The sequence below is a fragment of the Balaenoptera ricei genome, chromosome 11 (assembly GCF_028023285.1).
Source record: "Balaenoptera ricei isolate mBalRic1 chromosome 11, mBalRic1.hap2, whole genome shotgun sequence".
In the NCBI taxonomy this organism is placed as follows: Eukaryota; Metazoa; Chordata; class Mammalia; order Artiodactyla; family Balaenopteridae; genus Balaenoptera; species Balaenoptera ricei.
Genome location: NC_082649.1, coordinates 24,239,566 through 24,266,799, shown reverse-complemented (window position 1 = coordinate 24,266,799; position 27,234 = coordinate 24,239,566). Strand labels below are relative to the sequence as shown.

General features: G+C 53.7%; 5 protein-coding genes across 26 annotated transcripts; 3 read left to right on the top strand and 2 right to left on the bottom strand.

Moving 5' to 3' along the window:
* Nucleotides 1–62: 62 nt before the first annotated feature.
* On the bottom strand, nucleotides 63–4,912 carry CSNK2B (casein kinase 2 beta). Of its 3 annotated transcripts, none has more exons than XM_059938364.1 (7): nucleotides 4,521–4,912; nucleotides 3,299–3,381; nucleotides 2,474–2,576; nucleotides 1,801–1,916; nucleotides 1,276–1,351; nucleotides 939–1,128; nucleotides 63–292 (listed from the first exon to the last, which is right to left on the bottom strand). In XM_059938364.1, exons 2-7 carry the CDS (start codon nucleotides 3,368–3,370, stop codon nucleotides 202–204), a joined length of 648 nt encoding a protein of 215 aa, XP_059794347.1. In that variant the 5' UTR covers nucleotides 3,371–3,381; nucleotides 4,521–4,912; the 3' UTR covers nucleotides 63–201. The 3 variants fall into 3 exon arrangements, with proteins under 3 accessions (XP_059794347.1, XP_059794346.1, XP_059794348.1); XM_059938363.1 differs by lacking the exon at nucleotides 4,521–4,912 and adding an exon at nucleotides 3,988–4,118; XM_059938365.1 differs by lacking the exons at nucleotides 939–1,128; nucleotides 4,521–4,912 and adding an exon at nucleotides 3,988–4,118.
* Nucleotides 4,365–7,744, top strand: GPANK1 (G-patch domain and ankyrin repeats 1). Of its 8 annotated transcripts, none has more exons than XM_059938358.1 (5): nucleotides 4,365–4,643; nucleotides 4,793–4,852; nucleotides 5,229–5,390; nucleotides 5,665–6,366; nucleotides 7,118–7,744. In XM_059938358.1, the coding sequence occupies exons 4-5, from the start codon at nucleotides 5,768–5,770 to the stop codon at nucleotides 7,560–7,562; spliced, it is 1,044 nt and encodes a 347-aa protein (XP_059794341.1). In that variant the 5' UTR covers nucleotides 4,365–4,643; nucleotides 4,793–4,852; nucleotides 5,229–5,390; nucleotides 5,665–5,767; the 3' UTR covers nucleotides 7,563–7,744. The 8 variants fall into 8 exon arrangements, with proteins under 8 accessions (XP_059794341.1, XP_059794339.1, XP_059794342.1 ...); XM_059938356.1 differs by having other exon boundaries at nucleotides 5,211–5,390; XM_059938359.1 differs by lacking the exon at nucleotides 4,793–4,852.
* Nucleotides 7,745–8,670: 926 nt separating this feature from the next.
* Nucleotides 8,671–11,260, top strand: C11H6orf47 (chromosome 11 C6orf47 homolog). Its single transcript, XM_059938349.1, has one exon. The coding sequence runs from the start codon at nucleotides 9,609–9,611 to the stop codon at nucleotides 10,500–10,502; it is 894 nt and encodes a 297-aa protein (XP_059794332.1). The 5' UTR covers nucleotides 8,671–9,608; the 3' UTR covers nucleotides 10,503–11,260.
* A 123-nt stretch (nucleotides 11,261–11,383) lies between these two features.
* Nucleotides 11,384–13,507, bottom strand: APOM (apolipoprotein M). The gene is made up of 6 exons (XM_059938351.1): nucleotides 13,304–13,507; nucleotides 12,770–12,924; nucleotides 12,407–12,480; nucleotides 12,215–12,313; nucleotides 11,939–12,037; nucleotides 11,384–11,530 (listed from the first exon to the last, which is right to left on the bottom strand). The coding sequence occupies exons 1-6, from the start codon at nucleotides 13,415–13,417 to the stop codon at nucleotides 11,505–11,507; spliced, it is 567 nt and encodes a 188-aa protein (XP_059794334.1). The 5' UTR covers nucleotides 13,418–13,507; the 3' UTR covers nucleotides 11,384–11,504.
* A 2,171-nt stretch (nucleotides 13,508–15,678) lies between these two features.
* Nucleotides 15,679–26,716, top strand: BAG6 (BAG cochaperone 6). 13 transcript variants are annotated; one of them, XM_059938336.1, is made up of 26 exons: nucleotides 15,679–15,917; nucleotides 16,597–16,717; nucleotides 17,751–17,868; nucleotides 17,983–18,179; nucleotides 18,416–18,469; nucleotides 18,630–18,704; nucleotides 19,322–19,560; nucleotides 20,072–20,201; nucleotides 20,691–20,888; nucleotides 21,106–21,358; nucleotides 21,713–21,790; nucleotides 21,902–22,009; nucleotides 22,132–22,244; nucleotides 22,353–22,440; nucleotides 22,646–22,929; nucleotides 23,329–23,626; nucleotides 23,785–23,954; nucleotides 24,153–24,206; nucleotides 24,318–24,420; nucleotides 24,511–24,635; nucleotides 24,815–24,961; nucleotides 25,062–25,121; nucleotides 25,232–25,375; nucleotides 25,457–25,564; nucleotides 26,086–26,232; nucleotides 26,526–26,716. In XM_059938336.1, exons 2-26 carry the CDS (start codon nucleotides 16,610–16,612, stop codon nucleotides 26,619–26,621), a joined length of 3,495 nt encoding a protein of 1,164 aa, XP_059794319.1. In that variant the 5' UTR covers nucleotides 15,679–15,917; nucleotides 16,597–16,609; the 3' UTR covers nucleotides 26,622–26,716. The 13 variants fall into 13 exon arrangements, with proteins under 13 accessions (XP_059794319.1, XP_059794320.1, XP_059794317.1 ...); XM_059938337.1 differs by having other exon boundaries at nucleotides 15,679–15,921; XM_059938334.1 differs by having other exon boundaries at nucleotides 15,679–15,944.
* The last annotated feature ends 518 nt before the right edge of the window (nucleotides 26,717–27,234 follow it).

Sequence of the window (27,234 nt, the reverse complement as noted above, 5' to 3'; positions counted from 1 at the left end):
TGGGGTCCAGCACACCACTACCCTCCCTTCTCCAACCCCAAGCACCAGCAAATCAGCCCACGGCCTTTTCTTCCACTTTATTTCATATTCCCACCACAATAATGACTCCTTTAATTTAAACTAAAAACCATTGAGGGTTCCTGAAAGGGTGGCAGCAAAGGAATGAAAGTGTCAAAGACTGGGGACAGGTGGGGTGGGGAATCAGCGAATCGTCTTGACTGGACTCTTGAAGTTGCTGGCCGCTTGGAGCTGCAGCTGGTAGGCCATCGGATGGATCTTGAAACCGTAGAGCCTGGGTCAGGGCAGAGGTCAGAGAGGCAGCAGCGTGAGTCCCATCCTGGCCCTGCCTGTGGCCAGCATTCCTGCCTCCCCACCCCAGCTCCTTCATAAGCCTGCTCAGTACTTAAGGGCAGTGGTTCCCAAACTTCTTCTCTCAAAAATTTTTGGAAATTTATTTTAAATATCCATTTAAACTCAAATTCTAGAACGTACACGTGTGTACACACGCACAAGCACAAGTACTCGTTTTAATATAAAGCTGAACTCTCCTTCTCTACACAAGAGTAAAAATGATACTCCAGGAAGAAAAACCACACTTGAACCGTGGCTCTGAGGATTTCCTGGCAGAAGGTTGAACACCCAAGATGGCAACAAGGATAGCTATTGTTTAAATGTTGCTTCAAGTGACAAACGTTATTTTAAGCGATTCATACATTTAAAAATACACTGTCAGGCATGTCACTATCCCCACTTTATGGATAACGGAACTGAGGCATAGATGATCACACAACTTTCCCAAGGTCACTCAGCAGGGAAAAGCCCTGGCTTTGGGAGAAGTAAGTCTCAAGAAAGGACCATGCCTTGTCCTTGTCCTCCTTCTTTCTGGGGGATCCCGGCCCTTTCCTTTGACCCTTGGTGACTCTGTCCCTGCTCCCCACCTGGGCACAAACTGGTTGGCGGGCCTCTTGGGCCGGTACTCAGGGTGCACCATGAAGAGCATGTGAGGGAAACCGGTGCCGAAGTAGGCGCCATCCGTGTGGTGGTGCCTCGATGACTTGGGTGTGTACACGTCCATGCACTTGGGGCAGTAGAGCTTCACCATGGCCTCACCTGGGATGTCCGAAAGGCCTGGGAGACAGCCAGACTCAGCAGGCCAGGTAACCCAAGCCTGCCCAACCTCCCTCCTGGACTCAGGCCCCAACTTGCTGAGCCCCAACTCCTTCCCAGTGGACCTGCCATTTTATGTGGCCCTTCTTTCCCTTTTCCAACACTCACCGATGGGAAGCATTGGCTGGTTTTCACAGTACACACGGGGACAGTAGCCAAAGTCTCCCTGCTGGTACTTTTCCAACTGCAGTGAATAAAATGGAAGGGGTTGCTGGATAGGTATGAAGAAAAGAGGCAACCCCCTCCTCAGCCCAACCCACATCACTCTGTCCCCAAATCCTCCTGTCTCTGGCTGCCCAGAGGCCCCTTTTCTGGCTCAGATGGGCCCTCAAGACTCCTCTGCTTCCCTTCCTCCAGTTAGGCAGGCTGCAGACCATCAGAGCCATTCGCTGCTTATTCCCTGAGAAAGAAGCAGTCTACAACTTCCTGCCCAAGGTCACATCTCCCTCCCTGAAAACACCCCCTTTAGCACAACCCTCAATCAGGTTTTAACCCCTAAGCCTAGGTTCTGAGGTTTTTTTCCCTCTTCTCAGCTAGATTCCTTGACAAGGTTGAAACAAGTGACTTCCTGCTGCAGGGAACTGTTTCTCTTGTTGCCTCCGAAGGAGCCAAGTGGGAGTAGAGAGGCCTCACCATCTGGGCGATGCCACGGTTGGTGAGGATATAGCGGGCGTGGATCAATCCATAGAGCATTTCAGCTGCCTGCTCAATCAGGTCACTCTGGTTGGGGTTGTCTTCCAGCTCCTCATCTGAAACATGGCCACAACCAAATGCAACCACTTGTCTTACAGCTATTTTAGGTGCCCTGCCCACCCCCAGGGGCTGCTAGCTACTCAAGTTAGCCCAGCATCCAACTCTGAGCCTCACCCCACCCATGGCCTGGGCATTTGACCCAGAAACCTGGGCCTCTGACCCTTCCACCAACCCAAGGCAGCTCTGCCTTCTTTCCATCCCTCTCAGCCTCTACTCCCTTCTCTCCCTCGATACATAAATGCAAAGATGTCACCACAGAAGATAAAACTCTAGCCTAGAAGGTGCAAGGCAGGGAAAACAGGCAGAAAATAAGACTCATGGAAAAACGAGCATTATGGAATAGTGCTAAATTAACAGAATCAGAATATGGAAACAAGCGGTGTAAGTCACAAAACTAAGCAAGAGTGAGGCAGGGAATCAAAATGAAGTAGAGGACTTTGGGTTAAGGGAGTCAGAGAACCAAAAGGGAATTTACAAATTCAAGAAGCAGATAAACAGGATTTGAAAAGGAAAAAAAGCATACACACACAAAACAACCCTGAGGGTGTCTCACCAGGCTCCAGGTCCAAGATCATGTCTAAAGCTTGTCGATAGTGAGGCACCTGCTCATTGAGTCCAGTGAGATTGAATTTGTCCTGGATATAATCTTCATCCACCTGTCAGGACATGAAGTCAAAAGGAAACCCATAGCAGAATCCTCAGCTTTGACCTGGGCAAGTTGCTCGAACTGGTGCCTTAACCTCAACACAACTGCTTCTATTCCCTTTGTTCCGCACTCCCAACTCAGCAGAAGTACTTGAGTCTCTCTCCCCAGCTCACATATACTGCCCACCCATAAAAGCTTTGGGTTTGCTTTTCCAAGGATAAACAGGTACAGCAAACCCCGTCTCAGAGAGACATTCCTTTCATGATCCTTGTCCCTATTCCCGCTTCCCATCTCAGTTTTGGCCTCTCCTTAGGGCCAGCTGGCTCTCTGAGGAAGGTGGAGGCTCAACAGCTTGAATTCTGAAGGCAGTTACAATCCCTTATGTTAACACACAGCTTTGCATGTTACAGGACATTTTAGTAGGAACTATTTTAATTCTAACAGCCACCAAAAATAGGTACTACTAGTACCACTGTGGTAATAAAAAAGAAAATACACAGGTTGACATGTCCAACGTTATACTGCTGGAGAATGGCAGGGCTGACTTGGGGCCCCAGCCTTGCCCCTTCACCACAAGTTAGTGAGGGAGTGACTCAGGAAACTCTTCCTTGATGAGAAAGAGTTTTTATGTAAGCCTGTGAAAGAAGTGTATGGAAGCTGAATATATAGGAGAATATTTTATTTAGCCAGATTATATGTGGAGATGGATAAGGGGGTTTGAGAAGAACTCACTTCACAAAAGAATTCATTGCCACGAAGCCCACAGAACCAGGAAATCCAGGACACCTCCTCTGAGCTGCTCATCTTCACGTCAGCTAGAGAAAGAGAAGTGTAAGGCTAAGCTCTCCCTCCCTGTCTCTGATATCCTTCCTCCTTCCACACTTTGCCCTCCAACCATGGAAGAATTTGGGGCCACCCTTTCTTAAAAGATCCGAACCTGGAGCACGTCTCTCTAGCTCCTCTTATTCACATCTCGGTCCCTTTTCTCTGAGACTAAATAAATTCTTTAGGGTCCCACCACTTGTGAGAAACCGACAGGTCTTGACCCACCAGTCCTACCCACATCCCTGACGCTCCCGAAGGCCAGGCCCCTCTCTCCTCCGTGTCAACTCCGGCAGGGCCCGCGGCTCAGGCTCCCTACCCCCGCAGGTCTCCGCGTGTTCCCGGCCCCATTCCCAACGGTTCCGAAGTTTATCCTTTCCAAACAAGAGCCGGGCCCCTTCTTTTCTCATGGCCTGGGGTGACCCTCAGGTCCCTTTACATGGGAGTCCCCACATCCCGCCTCCACCCTTTTGGCCACCTCTCCCTCCCTCGGTGTCGGACCAGATCACTTCCTTCCCCTCCCCCATATCAAGGCGCAGAGACCCCATGTGCCGCGCCCAGGGACAGGGGATACGGCGCGGGGACGACCCCAGACTCACCGACTGGACGGGGACTGGGACCGGGGGACGGGGGGGGAAGGGGAGTTTCTGCTTCCAAGGAACCGCGAAGACCGCTGCAACGCAGGGCGCGGACCCGACCGCGGTAGGCGAAGTGGGGTGGGGGGGGGAGTGGAAATTGGGGAGGGTGGGGAAGAGGGCAACGCGCAAGTGCTTAGCGTCGGGAGCCGCGGTGGACGCCGGGAAATGGAGTCCCCGGTAGGGAGAAACTGGCGAAACTAGGGAAAGCCGAACTACGAATCCCAGGATGACCCGCGCACGACCCTGGTGTCGCGAGGCCCCTGAGGGAGCCGCTCGGGGGCGGGGCGCAGCAAGGGGCGGCCAGGCTCCACCGGAAGCGGAAATAGTATCGCGTTCTGGGCCAGGGAGCCTGGGAAATATAGTCGTGTGATTCCCGGTACCGTGGGGTCGAGAAGAGCGGGGAGAAGAACAAGGCTGCCGGGGTCGTTTCCTGCCGCTCCCCTCACACAGCGAGCCTCAGGCCCCGGTGCGGCTCCGCTTCCCAGGGCACTGACCTCATCCGCTCCAGCCAGCCTGGTCCTTATCGCCTGTTGAGCTCCTTGCCCGAGTCAGTCCGCCAAGGAGACCCCCGAAGGAGCCAATGCTTCACCCTGGGGTTTGGGCTCCGGGGGCGGGAGGTGAGGCCGGGTTCCGTGCCGAGGGACCTGGGTAGGGTGTACTGGGCTGAACTGAACGGCGACAGAACCAGGACGGCCCCGTGCGCTAACCTGAGGTGGCGCCAGCCATTCTGCTGCTTGTTCCGTTGCACTTTTCCATTTCTTCTTAGGGCTTGAACGGGGCTGCTGCAGGCGCTAAGTGTGACCTTCGAACCCTGGTCAGAGTAATGGTGAGGGGCTCTGAGGCGTTATTTCTTTTCACGGTTTCTGGGCATTCTCCACCTCAGGGCCTTTATTAACCCCGAGAGAAGTTTCCCAGGGACAGAAAATGAGCTCGGAGCGGGGGGCCACCTTGAGGGAGGCGAAGGGCATTGTGGGGGCGTTATGTAAAAGCAGCACCCCAACCGACGGATCCTTCTCGGTCCTCGCGCTACCTGGGTACGTCGTGCGTTGCGTGTGTGCTATTGGAACGATTCCAAGGCGGGAAACAGCCCGGCGCTTGCGCGCGCCTGCGCCCTCAAGTAATTGCCCCCCAAGCCACGCATGCGTCTTTGTGCCGTGTGACTCTTTGTCGACTCCTTTGCTTAGAGTAGCGCCATTTTGCAGTACGGAAGCTACAAACCAACACAGACTGGAACCTCTCCCTGAAATCTGCTTCCTGCTTCCGGAGAAGTGTCAAGTCTGTCAAAGTCTTTTTGTTTGGAAAGACGTTACCCGAAATAGGATCGAGGAAGATTTAAAGAGCCAGGCTGATTGTTTTTCTTAACGGTATGTCTTACGCGGTGGTAAAGTAGCCTCAGAGAGCCTATTATTTATTGTTGATGAGGATGGGAGTGGGGGCGGAGCGCAGGACCTCTGGGCAGCTGTCTTACGGAGACTTCTTTGTTAACCTTTACTAAGGGGCATGGTCTGTTACTGTAGGGTTTCCTGTTTTTCCACATGATCTATGGTCCTCAGGCCCTGCAGGGTCCTAGGTTGTGGGGTCACTTTTGGGTTAGGAGGGGATTTTTGACGCTAAGGATACTTTTCCTTCTCCCAGCAGGTGTCTGGAGGTGGCTCTGGTCACTGCAGGACCACCAGGGGCTTGGCTTCCTTGTCTCATCCTCCCCCTGCCTAGTCTCATTTTCCCAGATCTCCCAAAAGCCATGTCCGGGGCCTCCCTCATTAACTTTACCCGAGCCACTGACCCCAGTGATCTCTGGAAAGATGGGCAGTTGCAGTCACAGCCTGAAGAGCTGAAGCCCACCCTGGATGGAGCTGCAGCCCGGGCTTTCTACGAAGCCTTGACTGGGGATGAGAGCAGCACTCGTGAACCCCAGAGGGCTCAGTCTGAGTCTGCCAGGAAGAGAAGAAGAATGATGAGGGAAGCTGCAGCAGGAGTATCAGGAGGACATGGACAAAGGAGATCCCTTGGGGCAGAGGACAAGATGACCCACCGGATACTGAGAGCAGCCCAGGAGGGGGATGTGGCAAAACTAAAAAGACTGTTGGATCCCCATGAGGCAGGGGGAGCTGGGGGGAATATCAACGCTCGAGATGCTTTCTGGTGGACCCCCCTGATGTGTGCTGCCCGAGCAGGCCAGGGGGCAGCTGTGCGCTATCTCCTGGGCCGTGGGGCTGCCTGGGTGGGGGTCTGCGAGCTGGGTGGCAGGGATGCTGCTCAGCTGGCAGAAGAAGCGGGCTTCCCTGAGGTGGCCCGCATGGTCAGAGAGAGCCCCAGAGAGACGAGCAGTCCAGAGAACCGGTGAGGGGAAGCCTTATCTTCCGTTGTGTTCTTTCCTTCCTAGCTACTCCACACCAGAGGCCCCAGAACAGAGCTGGAGGGTTGGTTCTCTCCCCTGTCCTCTAGTGTAGGCTAATAAGGCAGTCTGGTTACGGACATGAGCTCCCTGGGTTTATTTTTTTTTTATTTAAAAAATTTACTTTTTAGTTTTTATTTTTGTATTTTATTTTTTTATTGAAGCATAGTTCATGTATGATACTATATAAATTACAGGTATACAATATTAGTGATTCACAATTTTTAAAGGTTATAGTCCATTTAAAGTCATTATAAAATGTTTGCTATATTCCCGTGTTTACCCATTCCCTGGGTTTAAATCCTGACTGTACTTACTTGGGCAAGCAACCTAATGTCCATGTGCATCAGTTTCCTCATCTAAGAAATGGGGCAATAAGAGCACCTTTCTCAAAGGGTTGTTAGGATTAAATGGGTTAATATATGTAAAGTGCTAGAACAGTGCTTGTAGCATAGTAAGCACTATACAAACATTAGCTATAGTAATTATTATTATTCCTCCCTCACCCAAGAGCCTTGTGAGACCTTTTAACCTCTTCTCCCAGCTATTCCCCTTTGGGTCCCTTGTTGCTAAGTGGGGAGGAAGGCAATTTGTTCCTCAGCAGAAATACTGGAAGGACCCTGTCCCACCCTGCCACCCACCTCTGAGGCCTAAACCCTTGTGCTGCCCTTAACCCTTTCTCTTTTTTCTCTGCAGGTCCCGATCCCCCTCTCCCCAGTACTGTGAGACTTGTGATGCCCACTTCCAAGACTCTAACCACCGTACATCCACTGCTCACCTGCTGTCATTGTCCCAGGATCTCCGGCCCTGCAACCTGCCCCTTGGGGTGCCTACCTCCAGCCCCGGCTTCAAGCTGCTGCTGAGGGGGGGCTGGGAGCCTGGAATGGGGCTGGGACCCCGGGGCGAGGGCCGTGCCAATCCCATCCCCACTGTCCTCAAGAGGGACCAGGAAGGATTAGGCTACAGATCAGCACCCCAACCCCGAGTTACACATTTCCCAGCTCGGGATACACGGGCAGTGGCTGGGAGGGAGAGAGCCCCTAGGGTGACCACACTGAACCGGAAGGAGGAGAGAAGGCAGGAGGAGAAGGACAGGGCCTGGGAGCGGGATCTGAGGACATACATGAACCTTGAGTTCTGACCTTGGCAAGTTCTGACCCTCGTCTGCTGCTGAAGTCTGAACTTGGGCCCCTGACCTAGGCACTTGGGCTTCTACTTCCTGGGGTCTGCCCAGGTTCCAAACCTTCAGGTTTTCATCAGTGGGCTCTGCCTTTGGGAGAAAAGAGGCTGAGAGTTGAGAAATAAATCAAGCTTTTCCCCCTCTTTGGTGTTTTATTCACTTTTCTGGAAGCTGTTGCAGGGAAGCCAAACAGGCTGGGGGCCACATGAAATTCTACCTGAGCCAGAAGAGGCAGCTCTGCTAGGTGGTATGATAGGGTCACTTCCCTGCCAGTCTGGTTCGCTTCTAGTCCCAGCCACTGCCCAGAGTGCCCCACCTATTTTTTTAATCCCTGAACCAGGAATTACCCATCTCTATGCAAGTCTAACCTCCCCCAGAAGGCATCTCCTGCCCACTCCAGCCAATTCAATCACTGATTTCACAAAGTTCATATACTATGTGCTAAGAATGGGAGTAAGAGACTTTCCCAGTCTTCAGGTTGCTCACAGCTGGAGGAGACAGGATGTGATCAAATACAAGTGATAGAGGAATTCAGGGAAGGCTCAGATCTGATGAGGGTGGGTAGGGTCTTGCAGGAAGAGGCCAGTGTGATAGGAGGGCGTAAGATTATGCAGCCTGTAGGCTATTAGCTGAACTGGGACCGGAACTCTGGCCTCCCAAATATACACTTTAAGCCAAAGTTCTTCATTTTGATACCTGAAAACTCCTGAGGGCAGGAAGCACATCCTATTTGTCTACACTTGTCCTTCCCACACTTCCTCTTCCGCTCCTCCCTTGTGCTGCTCATACTAGGTGCCAGGCACATGAAGCGCTCACTGTCGTCAAATCCAAGAGGTAAAATCCGTGCATGGAGGAGCAAGGAAGGGCTACTCAAGTCCCAAGCCTCCTCTCAGCTTTCTTTTCCGGAAAAATCCTTTCATGAAGTCATAAGAAAAGGGGACTAAAGCGGGCGGGCGAGTTTAAGGGAACACTGGCGTCACGGGGGCTCTAGACGACGAAAAGGGAAAGCTGGGTTTACATTCAGGCGTTGGGTCCCTGTGATCTTGGCTCTGCGCCCCGCGGTACGGCCCGGTCCGCACTGATGGCGCGCACAAGCAGCGCGGGCGGGGGGCGGTAGTGGATCGGCAGGGTCCGCCCCGCGAGCTTCGGGCTCCGCCTCCGCCTGTCCCTCTAGTCCCGGTGCAGCTGCTTCCGGGCTCTGCGGCTCCGGGCGGATCTGCGAGGCCGCGGCCCGGACGCTGGGCCCGGGAGGGGCTGCAGCGCCTGGACGCCTGGCTCCCCAGGCAGGCCCGCGCTTTGCCTCGCAACCAGGATCTCCGAGGACATCTCCGGCCTGACCTCGCGGAGACCGAGTCTCAGCTGCGTGCTCAGGGGCCGGCGGGGCCACTTTATAGGGTTCATAGCCCTCTGAATCAAGGGACGAACGTTGCTGGCTGGAGTTTGTCGGATACCTCTTCCCTCACTCACCTAACAGGAGACTTCTTCCTGAGCTGCCTTAGGGCAGCAGTTCAGGACTCTCCTGCTCCGGAGCACCTAGGACCCGGGGCCACCTTCCTTCTTTCCTTCCTTCTTGGATGGAGCACCTCCTCCCCAGTTTCTGGGGCACCTTGGGGCGTAGCCTTGGTGAGTGAAACTTGGGGTGCTGCCTGCTGGGAAAGAAACCTGGAAAACAGGGAGGACACTGTGGGGGTGACCCAGGCTTTGTCAGATCCTGAGACTTTTGGAATCTTGTGTGTTGGGTGGTGGTGGTGAATGAACTTGGATGTGCCTTCCTTCACCTCAAAACTGTAAAGGAAACAAGCCGCTTGACACACTTGAGGCTGCATGACCATCCAGGGAAGTGGGGAGCCACTTCTGAATTCAGAGTAGGACTCACCAGCAGATACCTGTTCTTCTGAGCCTGAACAGACTGTGGCTTCTGAAGAAACCCTCAGCCCCCAAACCTGAGAGTCTAAGCAGTGCCAGGAAGCAGCCCCAGAATTTGGGGGCTCATTACGCACCCCAACCATGTTCCTGCGACAGCTTGGTGGCTGGCTACCTCGCCCCTGGGGCCGCTGGAAATCAACGAGGCCTGACCTGCCCGCCCCAGAACCCAGACGGATGGACAGCTCCTCTGAGAATTCAGGGAGTGACTGGGACAGTGCCCCAGAAACCATGGGAGATCTGGGGCCTCCCAAGACCAAGGACTCAGGTGCACAGAGGAGCTCTGGGGCTGCTCCAGAACCAAGCAGGGAGTCCCAAGTTGAGCAACTGGGGTGCAAAAGAATGGATTCTCTCAAGTGGGACAAGACTGTCTCTAGCACTCAAGAGTCTGGGAGATTGGAGGCTGGAGAGACCATTCCCAAACTAGGATGGGATCCTGTGGACTCAGGTAGCACCAGGAAGCCTGGTGTGTCCCCTGAAGAGGGACTGAGTTCCCCTGGGCCTGAAGCCCCAGCGGAGAAGCCTGGCCAGCGTCAGAAGCTGCTGGGCTGGCTGCGGGGGGAAACAGGTGGGGGAGCAGGGGCTCCCTACCAGTACCTGGGGGACCCAGAGGAGTGTCTGCAGATCTCCACCAACCTGACCCTGCATCTGCTGGAGCTTCTGGCCTCAGCCCTGCTAGGGCTGTGCTCAAGGCCCTTGCGGGCAGCCTTGGACGCGTTGGGCCTGCGTGGACCGCTGGGCCTCTGGCTGCATGGGCTACTGTCCTTCCTGGCTGCCCTGCATGGGCTCCATGCCGTGCTGAGCCTACTTACCGCTCACCCCCTGCACTTTGCCTGCCTCTTTGGTCTTCTACAGGCCCTGGTGCTGGCTGTCAGCCTCCGGGAGCCCAGTGGGGATGGGGAGGCCACTGACTTGGAGGGCGAGAAGTTGGGGAGGGAGGGTGAGGAGCAGAGGGGAGACCCAGGAGAGAGGCTGTGACCACGCGGTGGGGTGTGGCCCAGGGTCCCACCCTCAGTGGGTTGGGAGCAAGGGTGAAGATAGTGTGGGGACATGATCCACATTGTAAGCACAGGGACCTCAGGGATGGGGCAGAAACCCCGGAGTATGAGGGCACAGAGCCCCCCTTCACACACAGCAGAGCTGTTTAGGGTGTCTGTGTTTATGGACAGTGGGGGCATTGGCCTTGAATTCACCAGCTATTGTTAATTTTTGCTTTTACATTTCTCCCACTTCGTTTTTTTTTTTCCCACCTCCGCTTTTTAAAAACCAAAAAAAAAAAAAAAAAAAAAAAAAAAGTGTGGTGGTGGAGAATAAAGACTAAAGGGTCTTCTCTACCTTTCAAAACTCTCCAGGGGTGGAGGAGACTAGAGGCAAGACAGACAGACCTCTGGGTGGGGTAAGAGGGTGGCTGAGAGACTCAAGGGATCCTGTGGATCCTGGGATCTGTGCTATCTAGGGAAGAGTGGCACTGCTAGGTGGGTGGATTAGGGGGTCTGGATGGGGTTCCCACAGGTGATGGGGAGCCTGCAGGGGGGATCTGGGTGTTCCTAGGAGCCAGAGGGAGTGGGGATGGTGCTGGCAGTGTTGGCAGGAGGGCCAGCTCAGAGGGGCTGGCAGCTCATAGGCAGCATGGGGGAGCACTGGAGTTTGCAGACCCCACTGGGGGGTTGGCTTTGCTCACTCAGCAATAAATAACTGTGTCACACCAAATCCTAAATACACCACTAAAAGTGAGAGTTACTGTCGCTCAGTGTCCTTCCTGACGCCGTCCAGCTGGGGGCTTAGGTGGTAGAAGGTCCAGAGGGAGTATTGAAATGGGGGGAGTGGGACTGATGTTGGGAGACAAACCCCCAGATGAGTTGAGGATTGAAAAATCATCTTTATTATTCTTGAAAGGGAGTTAAGAGTCTCCAGCTTCTCCCCCCACCACAATCTCAGTTCCCACTGTATCCATCTGGGGGGCACAGATGAAGCCACAGGTCAGTTACTGGACAGCTCACAGGTCTCTGGTGGGAGGAGGGAGAAAAAAAGAGGATGAAAAGGAAGGAGACCCAGGGAGAGAGGCAAGGCTGACGGTAATGGGATGAGGAAGAATGCACTCCCTCATTCCCCCATGTCAGAGAAGGGGTCTCTGAGGCCTATTTTCGCTACAGACCTCTGCCCCCTGTCTGACCCTCTGCCCCTTTTATCCACTGCAAACTCAGAAATCTCTCTTTTGAGTATCCCAGAGCCCATCCTGGCTCCCTGTGGTGCCATCACAGTCTGTGACACAAATGGAAGTGTCAACACAGCCAGTGTGATGATGTCGGCCTTTGGCCATGCCCTCTGGTGACATCACTTGAGTCCCTTTCATCCAGCACTCACAGAAGACTTGGTGAGTCCTAGTTGTTTTCTGTGGGACTCTACCCCCTCACCTTGATTCCTGGGAGTCAGTAAGAAGGCCTTAAAGTCGAGGCAGGAGGTCAGGGACTGGAATTCCTCCACACACTTCTTGGGAGGGTGTGGTGAGCGATCTGGAAGAGCAAGGCAAGGCCCGTGAAAGCCCATGCTTCTCAGCACCGCCCCTGGTGAGGCCCTCATGGAAGCACGCAGCCCTTCCTGGGATGATGTCACGGAGCCCAGAGAAAGGGGCTCTCTTGCCCCCCGCCCCCGCTTCCCCCCAGCGCTTCCTGCCTGGCACCCTCACTCACTGTAGAGGAGGAAGCGCTGGTAACCCTGGCCTGTCTCTTTCAGCATGATTCCGCCTGGGCATGCGCTGGAGAAGAGCTTGGTCTTCATGTCAGGGCGGCCTGTCAGGGTGGGTGGGGAAAGTGTGAGGACAGAGGTACAGAAGCAAGCAAGCCCAGGGGGCTTGAGGAGAGTGAGGGCTGGAGAGAACCAACCTTCGGTTCTGAGATCTGTGCTCCCCTCAGACAGGTGGTAGATCCATTTCCGGGGCGCACAGAGCCCATTTTTCCTGCAGAGGTGGTGGTGACAAGGAGGAAAGACTGAGTGACACCTCAACCACTCAGTACCAGCCTCTATTTATTCCATCTTATTCCCTCTTGAAGCCTGGCTCCCCTTGGGTTTCAAGCTACCAAGGGATGGTTAGGTCCCTATCTCTCCGGAGAGAAACTAATAGAGCTGTTGAACTCAAGTGGACCAAGAATAATGGATATGCCAAAGAGCCCAGCTCTTTGTGGGTGGGTGCTCACAATTTAGGCAGAGACTGTACCTACTGGTGCCTCTCCCTCCTCACCACTCACATGCGGATGGTAGCTCGAAGCTGGAGCTGCATGGGGGCAGAGCCCATGGCCATGTTGAAGACAATGTTGTCCACAGGGTCAAAAGTCGCCAACTCCTCCTTGGTGGGAGCTGCCCCTGCGATAAAGTACCACCGGCCCAGGTGGGGCTCTGGGAACTGGAGAGATGACGAGGGGAGCAGAAGAAGGTGGGTCTCACTACAGAATCCATCCAACCTCTTCGTCAGAATGACAATGCTTAGGGGTGAAGGTGTTGGCTGCCTTTTTCCAACTGAGGGTTGGATCCATGACAAGGAGTCATTAAATGACTTTTCCTCTTTGCCCCTCCTCAGTAAACCCCACCTCCCAATTCTACCATGTCTTCACATTGATGGCCACAGTACTAATATTTTTTTTACTTCTTGCTTTCATCATCACAACAGCCACATCCTCTTCCTCCCTTCCTTTCCCAGTGTGGCTGTTTGGTCATCCTAGGCCACTTCTCAAGGCCTCCCCAACCCCCAACCCGGCAAAGCTTCCCACATTCTCAGTCCATACCTCTTTCCCATCTGCTCCTTCAGTTGTCAGTTGACTGTGCTCAGGGCACTGGTAGATGGAGTTAAGGAGAATGCCATAGAGGTAGAGTAGAGCTGCCCAAATTTGGTGGAACATCTTCAGGCAGGAGGGAGCTGGGGGTCTGCGTGGAGTGGCTGGTGCCTTAACTGCTCTCCCCCACTGGCTGCTCAGTCCACTCTGCTTCCAGCCCCCTTGCCTCGACCCTTGACCCTTTCACCTGCTAATGAGTAACTTCAACCTTGTTTTCCAACCCAAGCCTGGATTACTTACAGTGTTTGGGACTTCCTCCCCATCTTCTAAATGCAACTACTCCACAGTACATCCTGGCATGTCCAGGGTCTCCCAGGAATTAAGAGAGCTGAGCCCCCCAGGTAGGCCTGTGATCTTTTAACCCATATCTGAGCTGGGATATCTGCTGTGCTGTGCAGCAATGAAGAGAAGTGGATTGAGTCTTTCATTTGCTCACTTAGCAAACTAAGTGTTTTTGAGTTCCAGCTGTTGGTCAGGAACTGGCTAAGCCCTGGGAACATAACAATGAATAAGACACAGTCCCTGGCCTTGAAGAAGTCAGTCTATGGAAAACTAGCTGTGTAAACAAATCATTGCAGTACAATCTGGTAAGTGCTTTAGAACAGGTATGAACCAGGTGCTGGAGCATGGTGGATGGGAGGCTTTCTCTCTGAAGTTGTTAATTGGGGAAACAATATGTACACCCCCCAGAAAAGTTTGCTCACACATGAGTTCATTCACTCAATGTTTATTAGTATAAGTAAGAGCCTACATACTCTAGTGGTTAAAGAGAACAGACAGTGGTGTCAGGCAGAGTGGGTCCAAACCCTTAACTCTACTTATCGATCTTGGATAATTTTATTAATCTTTATGCCTGTTTTTTCATCTGTAAAATGAGCAAATCATCCATCTCATAGGATTAAAAGAGCTAATGCACATAAAGCCCATAGCAAAGGCTTGCACATAAGTCCAAAATAAATATTCGCTATAATTAATAGTAGTGTTTGTACTTATTAGTCTCTGGTGGGTATTAAGTTCTCAAGAACAGCAGGTAGGGAAAGAAGTGTCAAGAGGCAGTCATTGGGTAGTGAGTGCCAAGTGGGTGGAGCAGTTAATGTAATGGAAGGTGTGGGGCTTCTTTTATATATTATTTATAACCCACAGACTGCCATAAAGGTTTGTTCTGAGAGGTGAGGCTTGCTATGGGCTTGCGATTTAGTTAAAAGAATAAACTTTGGATGATGGGTATATGAGGGTACATTATTACTGTTTTGGGGTAATGTTTGACATTTTTTATTAAAAAAACTAAAATACAAGTTATTGGGGCAGTAAAGTAGAAGTGATTGACCCAAGGGAGTCTGGTAGGCCTGAATTTGTCAGTTCTGCCACTTACATTCGCCTAAGTGTACTCACCTGTAAAATGGATGTAACAGTTATCTCAAATGTTGAAAGCCTTTTAAATATGACAGTACGTGAAACCCTCAGCAAACTGGCTGGCACAAACTAGGGGCTCATGTACAGGTGCTTACTAGAACTCTTAACTGAAACAGTACTGGGACTTAGGTATAAACTACGAATCCCAGAAAGGATGGGCACCAGAGGCAGGCACACTGGCAGCAACGGGTCTGGCTAGAGCATCGCGGGGCCCAGGCCTCTGCCCGAGGGGCTGGGGGAGAAGAGGACAGAGGGACGGTAATCCCCCCGGACCTCCGGCCCGCAGAAGCCCTTAGGCGGCCCTTTCAATTCCCCAGGGTCAGAGTCTTGTGTTTCGGTCCAATGTAACTCCATTTGCTCCCAATTCCCGAACTCGGAGGCGTCCTTTTTTAGACAAAAGTCCTGAAAAGTAGTGACTCCTTCGCTTCTCCAAAACATGGCATGTCCCCTCGGCCGCACACCGCCGGGGAAGAACATGGCGCCACAGAACGCCCACCGGGCAAAACCGAGGTCAAACCCAACGACGCCACCGCACGCAAATCAGCTCGAGAGCCACCTCCAACCGCCTATGGAAAGGGTGACTTCCGGAGGCGCCGAAGGAGTGGCGCAACGAGGACGATGGTAAGAGGAAGACAGAATTCTAGGTGGCCAGGACAGTGCCGCCTCAAATTCTCTGCCGGCCAAGATTTTAACATAGATTAGCGAGGCACAATCCCCAGTCTCCAAACTCCAAGATCCATATAACTGTTCAAAGCCGCTCTCGAGGCAGTCGAAGAGTCCCACCTGATAATTTTTTTTCAGGCATTTATAGCGGCCACCACAACCCCCTACTGCTTAAGCGCGCGCACGTAAGAAATGGACAGCACCGGCAGGGGTGGAGAGATGCCTAAGCGTGTACGCATGCGTAGTGCGACGCACGCAAGCGCAGTACGGTCCCCCGGGTGACGGCGGCGGCGGCGGCGGCTCTTCGGGGTGCTCGGCTCCCTCCCATCTAGGCCGGCCCCGGCCCGTTTAGCCCCCAGGAACTCACTATTTGGGGCCGCGGACTTTCTCGTCGTGCCCCACAAAAGTAAAGCTTGGGGACCTGGGGGGAGCCGGAAGTACCGCCTCGCGATCCCCCAAATACTGTCGGAAACGGAAGTGGCCGTAGGAGGCAGGTTGGGGGAGGCCGGAAGTGACGGTACCGTGGGGAAGTCGGGGGCGGAGCTGCGGGGTTGTGGGGTGTGTGTGGGTGTGGGTGTGTTTTGTGTGTGTGGGTGTGTGTTTGGTCTGTGTTGGTTGCGTCGCTCTGCTAGAGCACCGAGGGTAGGTGGAAGAGGGAGGCAGTCAGCTAGCAGATCTGGCCCCCCGTGAGTGTCCGTCATTTCGGGTCTGTCGTGACTTAGGCGGGTTCGATGGGCGTGGCGTGGCGTGGCGCGCGTGCGCGAAATCACTTTCTCCGCAGAGTCTGGCGCGACCCTCGGTCTCTCGTTGTCCCAGGGTTTGCCGACTTCTCGGGCCCTTGTCTTATCGCGACCAGTGATGACACTGGTCTTGTGTTTCCTTCCTTCCCTGCTTCCTAGCCCGACTGGCTCTCCCTTATTGTGATTGGCATCGTGGAGCCCCTCCCACCTGCCGTCCTCCAGCTCCCTGTGCCGTCGATCTCTTGCCCTTTGTGTTTCTCTCCCTGTGCCCCGGAATCTGAAGGGGAATGGGGGAGGGTGTGAGTGTGTGTGCCTGTGTGAGAGAAACTCTTTAGGTATTGGGGCGGAGTCTCGGGCCGGGGAGGCTTCCGGGTATATAAAAATCTGCTCTGGGCGACAGCGGACCTCCCTCATAACATTCTTCCTTAGAGAGCTGTCGGCCATGGAGCCCAATGATAGTACCAGTACCACTATGGAGGAACCTGACAGCCTGGAGGTGCTGGTGAAGACCCTGGACTCTCAGACCCGGACCTTTATTGTGGGGGCCCAGGTGAGACCCTAGTACTTCTGGGAGACACCCATTAACTCTTCCTCTTATAGGTTCCTTATTCTGAGAGAAGAGCGTAATTTTTTGGTTTTCAAATTTTCTTTCATTGATTCCTTCGTTCATATTGTAGCCAGAACATTTTCTGATGTTTCCTCTTTGGCTTTTGTTGGGGAAGGCAGATTTTCTTTTGCCTTCCTCCACCTGGATAAAACTCAGTGCAGAGGGAAAGAAGGAAGGAGGAGTCTGTATTCCAACATCATAGATGAACCCCAGCCCAAAGGGAGAGACATAGCTCCTGCCTTTGGGAAAGGAAAGAGAACACACAGACCTAAAATACAAGTGTGTCTTAAAAACAAAAATTGGTGAGGTCTGTACTGTGTAGTTAAAGGATAGAAGTCAGATCCTGTAATGTTCATAATGCAGGTGGAGCCCTAATAGACAAAATCGCGAGGTGGTTGAGTTATAGTTTTAAAACACAGTGTTACATGTATTTAAGGAAACCATATAGGCTTGTGTGATTAGGCGTATGTAAACAGTTTGGTACTCCTCAGGAGTCAGTTGTCTAGTTAGGAAAAATGTTTTTCTCATTTGCCCCTTTTTCTTTCTTCTTGCTTGAGTCTGCCTTCCTTAATCTGATTTTCTACTCCATGTTCTTTGTTACTGCTTTTATCTTTGAGACTACGGTGTTGGTATCGTTCTGTGTTTGGGGAGGGGTCACCGGTGTCTTTAGACACGCACATTCCTTTGGGAGCCAGGCAGAGAAGGAGAGAAGAGAATGTCAGTTGACTTTTGTGTTTTTCAGCCCTGTAGTTTTCTCCTAGGTCTATAACCTGAAGTTCTTTATGTTTATTGTAAGTGTTTTGACAGGTGTTGCCTTAGTTCAGGGCTTTGCACAATAATTACCTCACAATTAAGACAGGCAGGTAGTGATTTTATGATGGGATGGTTTTTACCCCTCACAAGTGGGTTGTCCCTCTGCTGTCCTTCCTTTTTCTTCCATTCCCTGATTCCTATTTACGTCTCTTCTTCCTTACAGATGAATGTAAAGGAGTTTAAGGAGCACATTGCTGCCTCTGTCAGCATCCCCTCTGAGAAACAACGGCTTATCTACCAGGGGCGAGTTCTGCAGGATGATAAGAAGCTCCAGGAATACAGTAAGGGGGTGGGGGAAGCAGTTCAGAGCTTGCGGCTGCTGTTCAGAGGGATGAGCTGAGGCCGTGGGTTTGCCTGATCATACAGTGTTTCGGTGTGTATCTCTTTTTCTGCAGATGTTGGGGGAAAGGTTATCCACCTTGTGGAACGGGCCCCTCCTCAGACTCAGCTCCCTTCTGGAGCGTCTTCTGGAACAGGGTCTGCCTCAGCCACCCATGGTGGGGGACCCCCGCCTGGTACTCGGGGGCCTGGGGCCTCTGTTCATGACCGGAATGCCAACAGCTATGTCATGGTTGGAACCTTCAATCTTCCTGTAAGCTTGTGTTTCACATGGGAGGGTTTTTCTGGGGGTAGTTTTGGTTGTGGTAGCAGTCAAGAGCTTATAAGACAGGTGTCTCAGTCTTTAGATTGGGTTTGGAGGGCCCTGTGGTCTGATGATGGCCTCAGTCTTTGAGGAGATAGGGGGTGGGGCTCCAGAGAATCATTTGGAAGTGCGGGGGCCTTAGTATTTGACTTCTCCCAGAGCAACTTCCCTTACCCTTTCCCCAGAGTGACGGCTCTGCTGTGGATGTTCACATCAACATGGAACAGGCCCCGATTCAGGTATCACGGGGCCTGGGAGGGTCAGGGAAGGGGATCTGGGAGAAGGAGGCCATGAAGTGGGGGTGGATCTGGCTGAGGAGATGGCTGGGACCTGGTTTAATAGGTGGTGGAGCTTGTGGCTTATCTCAGACCTGTTCTGATCTTCTCTCTCTTGTTGTAGAGTGAGCCCCGAGTACGGCTGGTGATGGCTCAGCACATGATCAGGGATATACAGACCTTACTATCCCGGATGGAGGTGAGTGGGCAAGGCTGGCTAGGGTCTGTCTGTCTCACCCCATCCTCCCTACCCCTTTTCTCTTAGCCTAGGGGTGGGGGCATGACTGGCCACATCCACTGGATTCTCCCCTCCTAATCTAGTCTCGTTGCAGTGTTCATTCTTTGGGGCAGAAAAAGTATCTTTGTGAGGCTGTTTCGTCCCTGCCAATCCTCTGAGTACCGGGTATCTGGGCAGTTTGTTGCAGACTTGTCAGATGATTCTCACGGCATGTTTTTTCAATTAAATACGGACTCCATGCTTTTCTGTTCCTCGCTTATCATGTTTGATACTGGGTGGGATGGCCTAATTTTATTAGTTTGCGTTTGCAACCAGTGGCCTTTCCTTCTTTTCTCTTGGAGGTTAGGAAACCACAGGCCATACTTTTTGTAGTAACTTGTTTGCAGGTATCATGGGTATTCACCACGCGTCTAACTTGTGTAAGTCTTAGGGAGTTGCTAGGGAGTCAGGTACAGATGCAGAGCCCTGCCTTCAGGGAGCTGAGTTAGCGCATTCTCCACGCAGTCTGCTTTGACCTGAGTAATTTTCTGCTGCTGTCTCATCTTGCCTTTGGTGTCCTGACTCTTCCCCACCTTCAGTGCCGAGGGGGACCCCAAGCCCAGCAGAGTCAGCCGCCCCCACAGACGCCAGCTGTGGCCCCGGAGCCAGTAGCCTTGAGCTCTCCAACATCAGAACCGGTCGAAAGTGAAGTGCCTCCTCGGGAGCCCATGGAGGCAGAAGAGGTGGAGGAGCGTGCCCCTGCCCAGAGCCCGGAGCTCTCCCCTTCTGGCCCAGCCCCAGCGGGCCCAACACCTGCCCCAGACACAAATGCACCCAAGTGAGAGATGGAGGGAACCTTTTGGGGTAGGGGTGGGTTGGGGATTCTAAGTGAAGTATGAGGACCAGGAAAGGTCTGATGGCAGAGGAAGGATTGCTTAGGGGTTCTACCTGTAGAGTTAGTGTTGAGGGGCAGGGAGGGGCTCCAGTGTAGGTAGATGGGGTTAGGACTGGCCGCTGAGCCAGAAGCATTGCTTTCCCTGGGGCAAGGAAATCCAAGTGGTGCTTCTTGAGCCTGATTAAGATTCTGTCCTGAGTCCACACAGGCCCCATCTGTTTTTTAGGGTTAGTGTTTTGCCCTTGTAGGTACAGGATTGTATGGTGGGGAGGGTGGAAGCAGTTTATTTTCCTCTTCCCATCTTCCCCTGGGTAAGGTTAAAGAACAGAAGCTCTGCTAGTTCAGGAAGGGATTGGGCCAGGGGTCTGGGAGGCCAGGAAGAGGTAGGGCAGATATGGTGAGGTTGGGAATCTGAGGGAAGCCTTGGCTCACTGCCCCTTGGGGTTGCCCACAGCCATCCTTCCCCTGCGGAGTATGTCGAGGTGCTTCAGGAGCTACAGCGGCTTGAGAGCCGCCTCCAGCCCTTCGTGCAGCGCTACTATGAGGTTCTGGGTGCCGCCGCCACTACAGACTACAATAACAATGTGAGCCCGCCCACCCCCTCGCCCAGTACTCCCCAGTGGGGCAGGGAGAAATGCAGATCACCCCTTCCCCCCGCAGAAGACACTGCCTTCGACAGAATAGCTGCTCTTTAGATTTGGAAAGAAGTGATCTTTTTCTCTGTGGCAGAGAAGGAGGATCTTTTTCTCCCTGACCTCTTTATGATGACCACTGTCACTGTCCTCGCACCCTCTTGATCCCCTCAGTGAGTTATTTAGGAAGTTTATAAAGTAAGGGAGATTAGCAGGTGATAACTGATTCATCGTAGGGCTTATTTTATCAGGAAGCTGTTTATGTGTATAAAATAGAATTTACTTGCAAAGATGTGGTCTACACAGAAGCTCCTAAGCATGTACTGGAAGACGTAGAGGACGTGAGAACGTGATAATTTCAAGAAGGTGCTGTTTTTGTTAGCGAGGTGGATTCTAGCCTAAAGTTTTCTGCCTTTCTGTGTTTGGCCCCGGGGAGTACAGCAAGAGGGCCGTGAAGAGGACCAGCGCTTGATCAACTTGGTGGGGGAGAGCCTGCGGCTGCTGGGCAACACCTTTGTGGCGTTGTCTGACCTGCGTTGCAATCTGGCGTGTGCGCCGCCGCGTCACCTGCACGTGGTCCGGCCCATGTCTCACTACACCACCCCCATGGTGCTCCAGCAGGCAGCCATCCCCATCCAGGTGGGTCAGGGGAGCCTGGCCTGAGGGAGAATGGAGGGCTGTCAGTGGAACGATCCAGCATAGCTATTGAGCTCAAAAGAGGTTAGAAGGGGAGCATACTTTGGAAACATGGTGACGCAGGATGAAGGAGCCTTTAGAAATACAGTGTGTCGTGGGGTGCTCTGGGTTAGGCTCTGGTGTTTTTCTCACTTCTGCCCCATCCATCTCTATCGTCCAGATCAACGTGGGGACCACTGTGACCATGACGGGGAATGGGACCCGGCCCCCCCCGACTCCCAGTGCGGAGGCATCTCCTCCTGGTCCTGGGCAGGCCTCGTCCCTGGCCCCCTCTTCTACCACCGTCGAGTCTTCGACTGAGGGGGCTCCCCCGCCAGGACCAGCTCCCCCACCGACCGCCAGCCACCCGAGGGTCATCCGGATTTCCCACCAGAGCGTGGAACCCGTGGTCATGATGCACATGAACATTCAAGGTGAGTTAGGAAACAGTCGCTGGCAGAGCAGAGCAGTGCGATGTAGGAGGTGGGGTTGGCGCTGAGGTGTGAGGGCGCCAGGGTGGGAAAGGAGAGGCCAGGGCTGATGGCGGTGGCAGGGGGACCGAGCAGAAGCTCTTCTGGTTGGTGTGGGGGGGGAGGGGCAGGAAGAACTACTTGTCCTCGGAGAGTTGTTTGCATGGTGAAGGGAGCGTCTCCTCCTTGGCTAGATGGAGTGAAAGGCAGGCTTTGTGGTCGGGGGAGTGGAAGCCTGAAGCGCGCCGATCTCAGGAGGATACAGTTAGGCCTTGGCCCCGCCTGTCTCAGGGCCACTCTCTCTGTCTCCTTGCCCAGATTCTGGCACACAGCCCGGTGGAGTTCCGAGTGCTCCCACTGGCCCCCTAGGACCCCCTGGTCATGGCCAGACCCTGGGTAAGAGTGAGGGCATCAGAGCAGGCTGAGCTCTGGGTAGAGAAGGGGTAGGGCCAAGTGGGTGGGTTGAAGGGGGTCCAGGTTCAAGGTTACATCAGACCCACCCCCCAGGCTCCACCCACATCCAGCCGCCCTCCCTGCCCCCTGAGTTCATGCACGCCGTCGCCCACCAGATCACACATCAGGCCATGGTGGCAGCTGTTGCCTCCGCGGCCGCAGGTAATGACCTAAAAGGGGAAGCCTGGGAGGTGGGGCCTGGTCCACGGTGGTGGGCATCATCCACTGGCAGGCCAGGGCCCGGCCCTCAGCCCTCTTCGGTCTCTCCCCTCTGCCACCCACAGGACAGCAGGTGCCAGGCTTCCCGACAGCTCCCACCCGGGTGGTGATTGCCCGGCCCACCCCTCCACAGGCTCGGCCTTCCCATCCTGGGGGGCCCCCAGTCTCGGGGGCTCTGGTGAGTAGGGGTGGGGGAGTTCCACTGGGGAAGAGTATGGGGAGAAAATCCTATGGTGGGGCATGGAGAGGCCAAGACTGAAAGCCTGCCCTTCTCCTCTCCCCTCAGCCGGGCGCTGGTCTGGGTACCAACGCCTCTTTAGCCCAGATGGTGAGCGGCCTCGTGGGGCAGCTTCTTATGCAGCCTGTCCTTGTAGGTGAGTACTTGTTCTTCCCCACTTCAAACGGAAGAGGTTTCCATGGCTCTGAAGGCTGATGCTGCCTTCCTGGACTCCTCACTGGCACTTCCCAGTTCTCTCCGTATTCCTTTGTTCTTGCTTTCCTACTGGGAAGACCAGAATGGAGATGCTGTGGGGTCTTGATTTTCTTGAGATTTCAACTTTCCTCTTTTGGCCCCTATAGCTCAGGGGACCCCAGGAATGGCTCCACCTCCAGCCCCTGCCACTGCATCAGCCAGTGCCGGCACCACCAACACAGCTACCACAGCTGGCCCTGCCCCCGGGGGGCCCGCCCAGCCTCCACCTCCTCAACCCTCCGCCTCTGATCTTCAATTCTCTCAGCTCCTGGGGAACCTGCTGGGGCCTGCAGGGCCAGGGGCTGGAGGGCCTGGCATGGCTTCTCCCACCATTACTGTGGCGATGCCTGGTGTCCCTGCCTTTCTCCAGGGCATGACTGACTTCTTGCAGGTGAGTGGCTGGCTTGCTCCTCACTTCACCCTTCCTATTCCTGGGCGCAGCCAGGCATTGGAGTCTTGTTGCCATTATATTGCCACTTGGAAGGAAACTTGGGAATTTATTGACTCAGAACCCTCCATTTTGGCGATGAGGAAAACAGGGCTTGGAGAGAGAAGCATAGTAATTTGGGTCACTGCTTTCTGACCTAACCCAATCAGAGGGAGAGAGGTAGCTGCTCAACCTGACTCTACTCTGGAGAAGCTACAGTGTGTATTCTGCTTTAAGGTGCAAAGACTGGAATAGAGCTCCACGTCTTCCAGACTCCTGTTGATTTGTGCCTTCCTGATGCCCTTTTATGTCCTTGTCCCCATTCTCACTTTGTCTTCTGTTCATTCCTTCTCTGTGGGGCAGGCGACACAAACAGCTGCTCCGCCCCCTCCGCCCCCTCCGCCCCCACCCCCACCTCCGGCCCCAGCACAGCAGACGGCGCCTCCACCAGGGTCCCCCTCTGGTGGCGCAGGGAGTCCTGGAGGCCTGGGTCCTGAGAGCCTGCCGCTGGAGTTTTTCACCTCAGTGGTGCAGGGTGTGCTGAGTTCCCTGCTGGGCTCCCTGGGGGCTCGGGCTGGCAGCAGTGAAAGTATCGCTGCTTTCATACAACGCCTCAGTGGATCCAGCAACATCTTTGAGCCTGGGGCTGATGGGGCTCTCGGTGAGCAAATGGGGGTGCCTTGGCCTTCTCTAGGGAGGGGCAACCAGGGGACGGTAGATGGCCTTTGTTAGGGGTATTGCCAAGGTGGGGTGAGGCTGATGGGCTGGTGGGCAGGCCAGGTGGTAAAGGCCACTGCTAACTTCTGCCCCTGTCTCTAGGATTCTTTGGGGCACTGCTCTCTCTTTTGTGCCAGAACTTCTCCATGGTGGATGTGGTGATGCTTCTCCACGGGCATTTCCAGCCACTGCAGCGGCTCCAGCCCCAGCTGCGATCTTTCTTCCACCAGCACTATCTGGGTGGCCAGGAGCCCACACCTGGTAACATCCGGGTAAATGAAGACCTTGGGCCCAGAGCTCTTCTCCGTCTCACCTTCAGTTCCTTATTCCTAACTTTGTCCGTTGCCTAAAGCTGTGACTGCCCCAGCTCAAGCCCTGGGCTTGGTGGGGGAGGAGGGGGAAGTGTCTTGAGGGGTGTGGGACCTGGTTCTAAACTTGTGCTGTTCTCTTCCCCCCACACTGCCCCCAAGACGGCAACCCACACATTGATCACGGGGCTAGAAGAATACGTGCGGGAGAGTTTTGTGAGTAACACTTCCCCATCCCTTCCTGTCCTGGCTCTGGTCAGGATAGCCCACGGCTCTCAGTCTCTCAGGGCTTCTGATTTGGGGGTCTTTGTGTGTCTTGTCTCTCAGTCTTTGGTGCAAGTTCAGCCAGGTGTGGACATCATCCGGACAAACCTGGAATTTCTCCAAGAGCAATTTAATAGCATTGCTGCTCATGTGATGCACTGCACAGGTCAGGGGCTCGCTGGGCCGGGTGAATGGGGCATGTTGGATGTGCAGGGCTGCTGGGTGCCAGCATTCCGTCCTTATTTCTCACCCACAGACAGTGGATTTGGGGCCCGTTTGCTGGAGCTGTGTAACCAGGGCCTGTTTGAATGCCTGGCCCTGAACCTGCACTGCTTGGGGGGACAGCAGATGGAGCTTGCTGCTGTCATCAATGGCCGAATTGTAAGCATCACCCAGTCCGAGATTCCCAGCCTTTTGTTTCCTCAGGTTTCTGTTTTCTTTGGTATCCTGCAGTTTTCTTTTCTTTTTTCTTTTTCTCCAAACTGCCATCCTTTACTGTTTGGTACCTTTCGAAAGCTGTTTGAGAGTTTTGTGTTCCAAGTCTGCTTTCTGCCCCCCAGCGTCGCATGTCTCGTGGAGTGAATCCGTCCTTGGTGAGCTGGCTCACCACTATGATGGGACTGAGGCTTCAGGTGGTACTGGAGCACATGCCTGTAGGCCCTGATGCCATTCTCAGATATGTTCGCAGGGTTGGTGATCCCCCCCAGGTAAGGGACCTGATGGGCTATGGGGTCAGGGGACTCGAGGGAACTGAAGAGATCTGAGAGGGCCTTTTGTGATGGTCTGCTTCTCTGTCCTTTTGCACAGACGCTTCCTGAGGAGCCAATGGAAGTTCAGGGATCAGAGAGAACTCCCCCTGAGCCTCAGGTACCAGGGAGAGGTCGAGGAGCCAGATAATGTGGAGTGGAGGGCTGGGGCCGGAAGGGCTGGAGGCTGAGAATTCTGAAGCCTGGGTCTTCCCACTGTCTGACTGCCAGCGGGAGAATGCTTCCCCAGCCCCTGGAACAACGGCAGAAGAGGCCATGTCCCGAGGTCCGCCTCCTGCTCCTGAGGGAGGCTCCCGAGACGAGCAGGATGGAGCTTCAGCTGAGACAGAACCTTGGGCAGCTGCAGTCCCCCCAGTGAGTGTCAGGAGGTGGTCCAGTGGGCTAAGGCAGCTGAAAGTTGTGGGAATTACTATTTTCTTATCTTTTCCTCCCCAGGAATGGGTCCCTATTATCCAGCAGGACATTCACAGCCAGCGGAAGGTGAAACCGCAGCCCCCCCTGAGTGATGCCTACCTCAGTGGTATGCCTGCCAAGAGACGCAAGGTTGGTTTGCCTCTTCCCTGAGGATCCCTCTTTATCCAAATTCCCCTGTTGTGCTTAGAGTCAAACTAATTAGAGCTGGAAAGAATTCTTCCTAGTTTAGTCCCGATTTAATTGATGAGGAAACCTTTCTGGCTCAGACTTGTTCACGGTTGTTGCCCCACACCTTTACATTAGTCTGTCAGCAGTCCTTGTCATCCCTCAGTTGCCCAATCCCCATGTGACCAGGGCCCATCTTCCTTAAGATGGGCTTCCTCTTGTGGACTAGCTAGCTGTGAGTACTGGGTGGCTTGACCCATCTTGCCCCTCTTGTTTTGAAGACCAAGTCCAGCACATTCAATAGTGTTTTTGGCCAGAGCCAAACAAAATTAGGAAGGCATTTCTGCTGTCAAAATTACACATGGACTGTTTCCCTTCTCTCCGCTAGCATGGAGACTCAGTGGTTGACTCATGGAAAGGGTGAGCTGGGTGGTGGCATTGGATCTGATGTTGATCCTCTTTTCCCTTTCAACCCCATCCCCCAGACGATGCAGGGTGAGGGCCCCCAGCTGCTTCTCTCAGAGGCCGTGAGCCGGGCAGCTAAGGCAGCCGGAGCTCGGCCCCTGACGAGCCCCGAGAGCCTGAGCCGGGACCTGGAGGCACCAGAGGTTCAGGAGAGCTACAGGCAGCAGGTGCCCCCACCTTGAAGCAGCATAGGGATGGTCTTAGTGGGAGGGATTGGGCTAGGGTCCCTCTTCCCTGGATCCCTTCAGAGATGAACTGGTCAGTCTGGGGCTACCACTTGGTTTTATAATGTTGTTTTCCCCTAGGGGCATCTGGGAAGGCTCAGTGATGCCATATTGGGCTACTGGACAGTACATGGCTGGTGGGGAAATGTTAGCTCCTGAGGGATGACTTGTGTGTGCTTGCTGGGATCCTAGGGGCTGGGCCAGTACCACTGCAACCTGCTTTGCTCTCTCTCTAGCTCCGGGCTGATATACAAAAGCGACTGCAGGAAGACCCTAACTACAGCCCCCAGCGCTTCCCTAATGCCCACAGGGCCTTTGCTGATGATCCCTAGCTCTTTGCTCCATGGCCCTCCATCATCAGGGGACCATTTCTCCCCTCTTCCTTCACAGTATTTAAGAAATAAAGTCAGATTTTCCTGGCTCTTTCTTTTGGTCTCTAAATTGTCTTCGTTTAGTCTAAGCCCCTTAATCTTCTGTGAAGTTGGTTTTATAATTCTCAGGAACCCACCTATACTAGACAGCTTTTAACATTTCAACACGAGATGTGCAGTATGATGTTTTACTGTTCATGCAGCACAAGCGTACAAGCCTGTTTTGAGGTCAGCCATTTTCAAGGAAAACTGTGTAAATGAGATGAAAGAAACCTACTGCAGGTACATGCTAGGATAGGGCTCTCAAACCATTTAATTGACAAGCAGCTGCAGACCTGTAGTCTTGACTAGCATGCAGTGGTACCAGTGTAACTCAACGAAGTTCGACTATGGTGGAACTGGTCTACCCAGTTCAAGGAGCCCAAGTTCAAGCCCTGTGCTTGAACACATGTGACAGCTATAAAGGCACTTCCTTTCTTTGTAGGCAGGACCAAAGGGACATGTGGCTGCAAATTCTCTGCTGCTCCTTTTGAGATGCAGTTGCTGTCCCTTCCCCTTTTTAGCTAGTTCGTGC

What these genes read in the sequence shown, in the direction of transcription:
- CSNK2B (XM_059938364.1), bottom strand. Translation starts at nt 3,370, where the DNA reads ATGAGCAGCTCAGAGGAGGTGTCCTGGATTTCCTGGTTCTGTGGGCTT. An exon ending in GCAATGAATTCTTTTGTGAA is followed by an intron (nt 2,577 to 3,298) that starts GTGAGTTCTTCT and finishes ATGTCCTGACAG; the next exon opens with GTGGATGAAGATTATATCCA. An exon ending in CCAGCCAATGCTTCCCATCG is followed by an intron (nt 1,129 to 1,275) that starts GTGAGTGTTGGA and finishes GCTGTCTCCCAG; the next exon opens with GCCTTTCGGACATCCCAGGT.
- GPANK1 (XM_059938359.1), top strand. Translation starts at nt 5,768, where the DNA reads ATGTCCGGGGCCTCCCTCATTAACTTTACCCGAGCCACTGACCCCAGT. An exon ending in ACGAGCAGTCCAGAGAACCG is followed by an intron (nt 6,367 to 7,117) that starts GTGAGGGGAAGC and finishes TTTTCTCTGCAG; the next exon opens with GTCCCGATCCCCCTCTCCCC.
- C11H6orf47 (XM_059938349.1), top strand. Translation starts at nt 9,609, where the DNA reads ATGTTCCTGCGACAGCTTGGTGGCTGGCTACCTCGCCCCTGGGGCCGC.
- APOM (XM_059938351.1), bottom strand. Translation starts at nt 13,417, where the DNA reads ATGTTCCACCAAATTTGGGCAGCTCTACTCTACCTCTATGGCATTCTC. An exon ending in CACAGATCTCAGAACCGAAG is followed by an intron (nt 12,314 to 12,406) that starts GTTGGTTCTCTC and finishes CCACCCTGACAG; the next exon opens with GCCGCCCTGACATGAAGACC. An exon ending in CCAGCGCTTCCTCCTCTACA is followed by an intron (nt 12,038 to 12,214) that starts GTGAGTGAGGGT and finishes TTGCTCTTCCAG; the next exon opens with ATCGCTCACCACACCCTCCC.
- BAG6 (XM_059938336.1), top strand. Translation starts at nt 16,610, where the DNA reads ATGGAGCCCAATGATAGTACCAGTACCACTATGGAGGAACCTGACAGC. An exon ending in AGGCAGCCATCCCCATCCAG is followed by an intron (nt 20,889 to 21,105) that starts GTGGGTCAGGGG and finishes TCTATCGTCCAG; the next exon opens with ATCAACGTGGGGACCACTGT. An exon ending in AATACGTGCGGGAGAGTTTT is followed by an intron (nt 24,207 to 24,317) that starts GTGAGTAACACT and finishes CTTGTCTCTCAG; the next exon opens with TCTTTGGTGCAAGTTCAGCC.